General features: G+C 54.2%; 1 protein-coding gene and 1 pseudogene across 1 annotated transcript; one reads left to right on the top strand and one right to left on the bottom strand.

Annotated features, from left to right (window-relative positions):
- The first annotated feature begins 241 nt into the window (after positions 1 to 241).
- On the top strand, positions 242 to 8,643 carry SERPINB1 (serpin family B member 1). The gene is made up of 7 exons (XM_040249282.1): positions 242 to 343; positions 1,251 to 1,425; positions 3,780 to 3,914; positions 4,433 to 4,550; positions 5,811 to 5,953; positions 6,037 to 6,204; positions 7,386 to 8,643. Exons 2-7 carry the CDS (start codon positions 1,258 to 1,260, stop codon positions 7,785 to 7,787), a joined length of 1,134 nt encoding a protein of 377 aa, XP_040105216.1. The 5' UTR covers positions 242 to 343; positions 1,251 to 1,257; the 3' UTR covers positions 7,788 to 8,643.
- On the bottom strand, positions 2,336 to 2,443 carry LOC120870638 (annotated as a pseudogene).
- Positions 8,644 to 8,879: the final 236 nt, after the last annotated feature.

Below are 8,879 nucleotides of genomic sequence, written 5' to 3'. Positions count from 1 at the left end.
GGAGTGTACAGATGAGACCTCAAAGAGGCTGGTTTGGCCTCTGAGAGGTGATGCATCGGCATCTCAGTCATTCACACCTTAGTAAGAAACAGCTCATCTTGACAGAGATGACAGGCTCTTGACAGAGACCTGAGTTTGCTGGGAACTCAGGGGTGCTGATCCCCAGGAGGGCGCTGCGCGCACGCGGCTCGCCGCCGGATGCACCGCCCTGCTCGGGCTCCTGGGAGGTGAGTCAGGGGGCAGGGCGTCCCGGCCGCGCCACCTGCGCCGTCCCCTTCTGCCGCTATAAGAGCCGCGCGCGGCCTGTCCCAAACCCCGCCCCGCCCAGGCAGCCGAGCATCGGGTAAGGCCTGGCAGGGAGCTGGGCGGGCGGGACAGGCTCGGGTCGCCCGCGCCCCGCGGGGTCGGGCATCTGGCGGTCACCCCGGCCCGCCGTGCGCCCCTCGGAACCCCCGTGTCCGGCGGTCACCCCGCCCCCTGCCCCGCACCCCGCGGGGCCCCCTGTGCGGCGGTCACCTCCCTCCGCCGCTAGGCCGGCGCCGGCGGCCCGAAGGCGGAACCCAGCCCTTCTCCCCCTCCTCCGGAGCTGCCTGCGCGGTCCGGCCCAGGCCCAGCCCCTCCTCGTTCCTCTGTCCTGCGGCTGGAGGCGCGGGGCGCGATTTCTCAGCGCCAGTAATAATTCAGCTGTGACTCGCATGCGGGGCAGCCGCCGGCCGATTGATTCCCTTCCTTCCCCCGAGTGTGGGGCTGAGCGGGAGGCCGGGCGGTGCACCCCGGGGCCGGCTGATGGGCCAGGGCCAGCTGCTCCCCCTGCAGACCCCGCTGCCCGCGGGAGGGACAGGGGTTCTGGTCACCTTCTCCCTGTCCAACCGCTCGACCTGCCTCGGGGCCTGTGTTGGGTTTCCGAGCTCTCATATCCTGCGAGAATGGGGCCAAGACCCCTCCAGACATCGGACAGTGACCCCCCCGAGGGTCATCCTGTCTCCTTGCTGGAATTTGCTGCATTGGTTGGCAGGTCGCTCTGATTTTCTATGGGAAACTTGGATCCCATGTCAGTGCTGACTCCCTGGCCAATCTCCCCAGGCTCTCACATCTATGCACGCGGGTTCTTGCCCTCCTAGAAAGAGAGGGAGAAAGTACAAGTTCCAGCAAACTTCAGGGGGGGTGGCCCAAGCTGAGAGGAGACGGGGGTGGCCTTGCTGATTTGCTTGTGTGGCCGTGGGCGGCTCAGGCTCTGCTCTGCGTTGCAGCCTCACCATGGAGCAGCTGAGCGCAGCGAACACCCGCTTCGCCGTGGACCTGTTCCGCACCCTGACCGAGCACAATCCTGCCGGAAACATCTTCATCTCCCCGTTCAGCATCTCGTCAGCGCTGGCCATGGTCTTTCTGGGGGCCAGAGGCGACACAGCGGCACAGCTTTCCAAGGTCAGCAGAAACTAGGCAGAACTGTCTGCTTTCCCAGCTGAGCCCTGCCCAGCCTGGACCAAAGGCTGTGCCTTTCAGCTCTTGCGGTGCATCTGTGGGTCTCCCAGATGTCTCAGAGGTCAAGAATCCGCCTGGAACGCAGGAGACTCGGGCAGACTTGGTTTCAATCCCTGGGCCTGGACAATCCCGCTGGAGGAGGGCATGGTAACCCACTCCAGTATCCTTGCCTGGAGAATCCCATGGACAGAGGAGCCTGGGGGGGTCTGCAGGCCATGGGGTCGCAAAGAGTCGGACACGACTGAAGAGACTTAGCAGGCACGCGCGCACAGTGCATTTGTAGAATTGTGTCTCAGTGTTCAGCGTTATACGTTATACTTCATGAGGTCAGACTTCCAGAAAAAGTCCCAGGGAAAATCCACTTGGATGCAGACTGTCAATTCATGATCCAGTCTCTACGTAGCAGCTGCGATGGGGCGGCTCTCCTGGTAAGGAACCCGTCTGCCGATGCAGGAGGCGTGAGAGCCTCAGATTCAGTCCTGGCGTCGGGAAGATCCCCTGGAGGAGGAAACGGCAGCTCACTCCAGTATTCTTGCCTGCAGCCCATAGAGTCGCAAAAGAGTCAGACAGGACTGAAGCAACCTCGCATGCATGCATGCATGAGACAGACAGTGCTTTTTGTTGGGCTGAGCAAGTGTGAAGTGTGGAGTGTCAGTCACTCAGTCGTGTCTGACTCTTTGTGACCCCATGGGCTGTCGCCCACCAGGCTCCTCTGTCCATGGGGATTCTCCAGGCAAGAATACTGGAGTGGGTTGCCATTTCCTCCTCCAGGAGATCTTCCCGACCCAGGGATCGAATCCAGGTCTCCTGCATTGCAGGCAGGTTCTTTACCAGCTGAGCTACTGGGGAAGCCCAGTGGAGTCTCTCACATTTGGGGAAATCACAGGAGTCAGCACGTCCGGAGTGCAAGGGACAGCCTCGCCCTGGGAAACCCGCCTTTGTGACCACAGTGTCTCTCCCGGGCTGAGGACAGAGCGGTGAGAAGACTGGCCGCCCCTGCGCCTGCTGCTTCTGCCCAGCATCGCCCGCTGGCTCTCACAGGCACCTCCTCCCCCGGGACTGGCTGCTTTCTGCTTTGCCTGTGATGCCGGCTCCTCCCTCCTCCAGCGCCTGCGGGGTCTCTTTCCTTGTGAGCATAATGGCGCCTAGTGGAGAGGTCCAGGGGCCACGAGAGCGCCCTGTGCTCCTGGGCCTGGCCCAGGCGTGTCCTGTGTGAGCATGGGGGCCCTTCAGGGAGACGGGGAGGCGATGCAGAGACTCCGCCTGTCCTTGGGGGGTGTGGAGGGCACCCGTGTGCTGGGCCCACTTTATTCTCAGTGGGGAACTCTGGCTTTCCTCGAAAAGAGGGGCGTCCGCAAAGGTCTTTCTAGGGTCCGGGTCCCAGTCACGCTGCACCTAGAGCCAGGGAAGGTCCAGCCTGGATTCCGGTTCCCGGCCTGTTGCAGCTGCACAGCTTCTGTTTGTACTTGATGGAAAACCAATGTTCTCATCACTGTAGATACAGAAGCGTCTGAAAGTTTTCAAAAATCTGCTTTAAAAAAAAAAAAGAAAGAAAAATCCCCTGGTAGTAGTAACTGTTAGTTGCCCCTGCCAGGCAATCTGAGCTTCTGTTTTGAGGTATTCCAGGAACTTTAGAACCTCAGTGAAGAGCAGCCTTAAGTTCTTCCCCCCATTTCCACTGAAGAGATGGATCCCAGCGTCCACATACACACTCCACATGTCAGGCGGACTGGCCTTTGCACACGGTAGAGCTTTGCTCTTTGTACCCTAAAAGAAGGAACCAGCCCAGGCCTCATAAAACCATAAAGTGACTCTTGATGTAACTGAGATGTGGAGAATTAAACTTTTGCCCAGTGTTAAGCTTAATGAAATTGTTTTTAAGCAAGTGGGTTACTGACGCTGGCAAGGCAATTAAAAAACTTCTCAGTCTTGACTACCTTTGTGTTCTCACATAGCTGATGATTCTTTTACCTACTGTTTATTTCTGAGAACTTTCAGGAAAATTCTATTTGTACAAATATACTTATGAACATACTGTTTATGATTGGGGGAAGGAGACTTGTATACAGGTTTAGTTTATTAACCACTCATATTTGTGCAACTGTAATTATATCAAAAAATGATGCAAAAGGGCAGCTTTCAATATACTTACTATGTTTCACGAAGCTAATACATTTTGGATTTTGCTGATCAATAATTAGTACTAAAACATATTAATTTGATGGAAGCAAATTCCAAGGAACTGGGTTATAATTTCAAAATCCATGGTTATAGAAATAATATTTCCTTTATTTTAGGTTCTCCATTTCGAAGGAGTTGAGATTCATTCAGGATTTCAGAGTCTGAATGCTGATATCAACAAGCATGGTGCTCCCTACACTCTGAAACTCGCCAACAGGTTATTCGGAGAGAAAAGCTATGATTTCCTCCCTGTGAGTGCTTTGTTCTTCGTGTTCTCAAACTCGAAAGACAATGCAGACTTTTTGCCCAGCACAATCAAGTCACACAAACTGGTTTTAATTTTTATAAACATTCAGAAAAATAATCCAGAATGAAAACATAACCAACAGTATTCGCCTCGGCGGATGTGATTTCGTTTTCTCATCTCCACAGTGAAAAGATCAACCCTGGCTGCTCTACTAAAGATATCAAGAGTGAATCCTGTCATTCACTTCCAAGTACAATCAGTATTTGCTTGTTTATGAAAATGTTAGAGAATAGAAAAGAATTGGTAAATTTTGTGCAACACCAAAACCTCTGACCTACACGCTTAAGAGTGGTTAAGACCGCCAATTCAATGTTCTGTGTTTTTCACCAGAGTAAAAAAAAGTCAAAGAGCTAGAATTTTTGTTGTTACCATGAAATATGCCTTTGGGGACTATTTCTGTTGCTTTTAAGGATTTTAGAGAAGGAGTTACTCACGACACCTCCTTTTTCTTTTCTTAAATAGGAGTTCTTAGCTTCAATGCAGAAAATGTACAATGCTGAGCTGGCCACTGTGGATTTTCTGCGGGCCTCCGAGGAGGCGAGGAAGAGCATAAACGAGTGGGTCAAAGGGCAGACAGGAGGTGAGCGAGGGCTGGCCGTCCGCCGGGTCCTTCCTTCCCTCCGCCCGCCTCTCCCCCTGCAGGGGACCCTCCCCTTCCCTCGCCTCTTGGCCTGACCCTGGGGTCCACCTTCACTGCCCAGGGCCGGACAGCTTTCAGACACAGGAATCTCTCCAAGTGGAAATGTAAACATGTTTTAACTTCCCTGTAAGTTCCCCAAACTGCGCTTAAAAGTTGGAACTAACACTGACTGGAGAATAAACGGACGACACCTCGAGATCCAGTGTCTACAGGCCGCTGCGGCCAGCAGGGTTTTCTGCCAGCACCTCGTCTAAGGGTCAGGCTGTCTCTGGTTCCTGTCTCTGTCGTGGTCACGGAATGGTCAAGGCACCCACAGGACACCTGTGCCTTCCACACCCACCGTGGCCGTGTGTCCGCAGAAGAGCTGTCCTACCTCTTAGACGTCTGTTAAAGGCTTCCCTGTGGGAGTTAGGCGACCACTTGGATGATTTGAAGAAGCGATTTCTTTCTTAGTGACTAGAAACACTGGTTAGGGAATTTTTCCTTTCCTGATAAAGAATGGCCTGTCTCTACATGGGCCCACTGATTATCATACATCCCAGAAAAGGAGATTTTTCCTGTTTTTAGCCCTTTAACCCAACAACTTGTTTTGAACATCGCCCTTCCGGGGTAGTTTGTGTTTCCCCTGATCCGCCCTTGGGTTGAGGGCGTGAGGGCGTGAGGGTGTCTTAATTGTGGCGTGCACACCCTGTGTGTGGTGTGTGGGCTTAGCTGGCCCGAGGCTTGTGGGATCTTAGTTCCCCAACCAGGGATGGAATCTGCACCACCTGCATTGGAAAGCAGATTCTTAACGACCCAACCGCCAGGGAAGCCCCTCCAGGCTGATTTACTTACAGTGGGAGCACCCCGGGGGCCTTAGCTAACTTAGTGCCATGTGACAGGACTTTGGGTAGAAGGAAGCATTTGAATTGCATTTCAGTGCTAATCAAGTGTGTTAGTCATTCCCTCGTGCCCAACTCTTCGCGACCCATGGACTGCTGCCCACCAGGCGCCTCTGTCCATGGGATTTTCCAGGCAAGCATATTAGAGTGGGTTGCCATTTCCTTCTCCATGGGTCGGGAACGAGAACCCCAGTCTCCTGCACTGCAGGCAGATTCTTTACCAGCTGAACTATGAGGGAAGCCCAGTGCTAATCAAAGGTCCGTTCAAATTTGGAATTCTGATAGGTGGGTTTTTCAAAAGCGAAGTTTGTCTTTCTAGGGAAAATCCCGGAGCTGTTGGCCTCGGGTATGGTTGACAGCTTGACGAGGCTGGTGCTGGTGAACGCCATCTATTTCAAAGGGAACTGGCAGGAGAAATTCATGGTGGAGGCCACCAAGGACGCGCCTTTCAGACTGAATAAGGTGAGGGCGGATGACTGTCTAGATGACTCTGTGCTCCGAAGCCACGCGGATAATGATGGGTGCTCTGTGGTCTGATTGTTCAGAAAGAAACAAAAACGGTGAAGATGATGTATCAGGAGAAGAAGTTTCCCTTCGGCTACATCAAGGATCTTAAGTGCCGGGTGCTGGAGCTGCCCTACGAGGGCAAGGACCTCAGCATGGTCATCCTGCTGCCGGACGACATCCAGGACGAGGCCACAGGGCTGAAGAAGGTGCGGCCCCCCGCGTGGTGCACGGACGGTGTGTGTGTGTGTGCGCGTGCACGTGTGCGAGCATCTGTGTGTGTGTGTGTGTGTGTGGAAGAGGCAGGAGTGTGAAGAGGCTGGTTTTTCTTCCGTGTGTCTGTCCTGCTGTGGGCCTTGCCCTTCCCTCCTAACTAAACTTCCTATTGAGCGGGGTCTGATACTAGCCATCTGCAGCTACCAGCATGCGTTAGGACCTGGGTGTTCCTGCTTTCAGCTGTGTTTCCATGGCTGTCCCTTCCTGACTGTAACAGAAAGTCCGGGGTTAGCAGCATCAGCAGGGCGGCACGGCGTGGCTCTGTCCCGGGGGATCAGCAGTAGCAGGGCGGCCGCAGGAGCTGGGCTCACGCAGCTCGCGCTGTGCGCCGGCGTCTCGGCAGGGCGCCCCGGTGCTTCCAGCAGGGCTCCCAGCACGTGCTGCGGTTCCCCACTTCAGACGAGGAACCAGGTCTGTTTCTGGTTTTACCAGCGTTCTTCTTCTTGTTCAGTTAGTAAGTCCTGTCCGACTCTTTGCGACCCCGTGGACTGCAGCACACCACGCTTCCCTGGCCTTCACTATCTCCCGGAGTTTGCTCAAACTCATGTCTGTCGAGTCGGTGATGCCACCCGACCATCTTGTCCTCTGCCGTCCCCTTCTCCTTCCTCCCTCGATCTTCCCAGCATCAGGGCCTCTTCCAATAAGTTGGCTCTTTGCACCAGGTGGCCTAAGTATTGGAGCTTCAGCTTCATGAGCTATGTCTATCAGGACAGCTTCAGCTGTGTGAGGTTTACAGATAACCACAGTGACCACTGGGACTCAGATAAACAGAAGACATAGAAGAAAACTTTAAGAATTACCCCATGTCACTCAGCCAGTTGGGGAAGTAACAGCCGTGATGGCGGGTGGTCCAGCTGGCAGAGGCTCAGTCAGTCCTGGGTGGGGGCGGGTGGTTCCTGGGCCCCGTCTCCATACGGGGGCCTTGGTGCCTGGGAACACAGTTCTGTTTATTATCACCAGCAGCCGGAAAGGCGTGAAATCCCCAAGTGGAACCTGTTTTGGTGCAAACCTGAAGGAAACCAGCAAGCAGTGGACAGGATGGTCCGTTCATCTCGCCTTATTGGCTGACGTCCATAGAATGGCTCAGCTCTTCTTTTCGCCCCTTCTATTCCAGATTGAGCAACAGCTGACTCTGGAGAAGCTGCGGGAGTGGACCCGACCCGAGAGCCTGGACCTCCTTGAGGTCAGGGTCCAGCTGCCCAGGTTCAAGCTGGAGGAGAGTTACGACCTCAGCGAGCCCCTGGCCCGCCTGGGTGCACGGGATCTCTTTGGCAGCAAGGCGGACCTGTCCGGCATGTCAGGGGCCAGGGACCTCTTCTTATCCAAGGTGGTCCACAAGTCCGTCGTGGACGTGAACGAGGAGGGCACAGAGGCGGCGGCCGCCACGGGGGCCATTGCGCAGTTCGCTATGCTGATGCCAGCGGAGGAGTTCGTTGCCGACCACCCTTTCATCTTCTTCATCCGGCACAAACCCTCCTCACACATCCTGTTTCTAGGCAGGCTCTCCTCCCCATAGAAGCTAGAGACGTTAACGCAAGGTCAAGCCTACAGCTCTTTGCCTGCCCTTTAGATGGTAAACATTCTCAAATATCTTTACCCGTAAAGTACTATTTGATAATGAATCTTTAATCTCCTTTGTAAGCTCAGCTCTGTTGGCTGTTCACACCCATTAACCTGGCATGGGTATCTCTTCCTTTTTTATACTGAAAAAAATCCCGTGATTTCTCTTGAATGCATTGAGTTAAAAAAAGAAAGAAGAATCAGATGCGTAGATCCAAGTTGCTATACTTTCCTGAGAGCCGTGGGGGACAGTGGGTCATGCCGCCATCTGTTTTTAGAGATAGACTTTTGGAAGCCGCAATAGAGAGATGTCCTGGTAGCTGAGGGGAGGCTTCAACAGATACTCAGTTGAAATACAGGCGAGCGCCCCCGTTGAGGGTCAGGGTTATGAGACAGACTTGCCTTGGCGAGGTCTCTGACCCTGTGTCCGGCCCTCTGACCTGGTGGTAACCCACGCCCTCCCTTAACTGTTCTCCCTTGCCCGTCCGGATGCGCGTTATGAGGGGCACGGGGAACCAAGCAGTAGGCGTCTTATCAGGAAAGAAGCCAAGAAGTGACGGCAGGCTCTCGCCGCTAACTGCCTTCTCCCGTGCTTTCCGATAAAGGCTCCTGATGTCCATCATCTGGCGCATGTTTCTATGGCAACAGGACAGCTTCGTGCAAGGCTGTGGGGGACGACGGGTGGCAGGGTGCTATTTGATGAATGTCAACCTTTGTCAGTATTCTTGGAATGTGCCTTGAAAGGCTGCATCTTCTCGCTCTCGTGAAGCTGGTCGGTTGATTAATAAAGTTTCCTAAGATCGTGCAAACCAGACTGACCTCAGTCCTCTTCTTCTTTCTCCCTGATCTCGGGCAAGCCAAGAGTGCAGAAGGGGGTTCTTGACCTGACTCTGGCTGATACGGAGTGACTGCACAGCACACCCACAGAATTCCAGCAAACCTCATGTTGGCAGGCGTTTCTCCTCCTTTCTTGAGATCCTTCCTAGCACCTGCCATACAAGTCCTCTTGGCTACAGGGACCAGGAGGAAAGCCACAGTTATCTGTCCC

Source organism: Oryx dammah, unplaced genomic scaffold, assembly GCF_014754425.2.
Source record: "Oryx dammah isolate SB20612 unplaced genomic scaffold, SCBI_Odam_1.1 HiC_scaffold_11, whole genome shotgun sequence".
NCBI lineage: Eukaryota > Metazoa > Chordata > Mammalia > Artiodactyla > Bovidae > Oryx > Oryx dammah.
The sequence above is the reverse complement of the archived record's forward strand: the minus strand, read 5'-3'. Positions and strand labels throughout refer to the sequence as shown.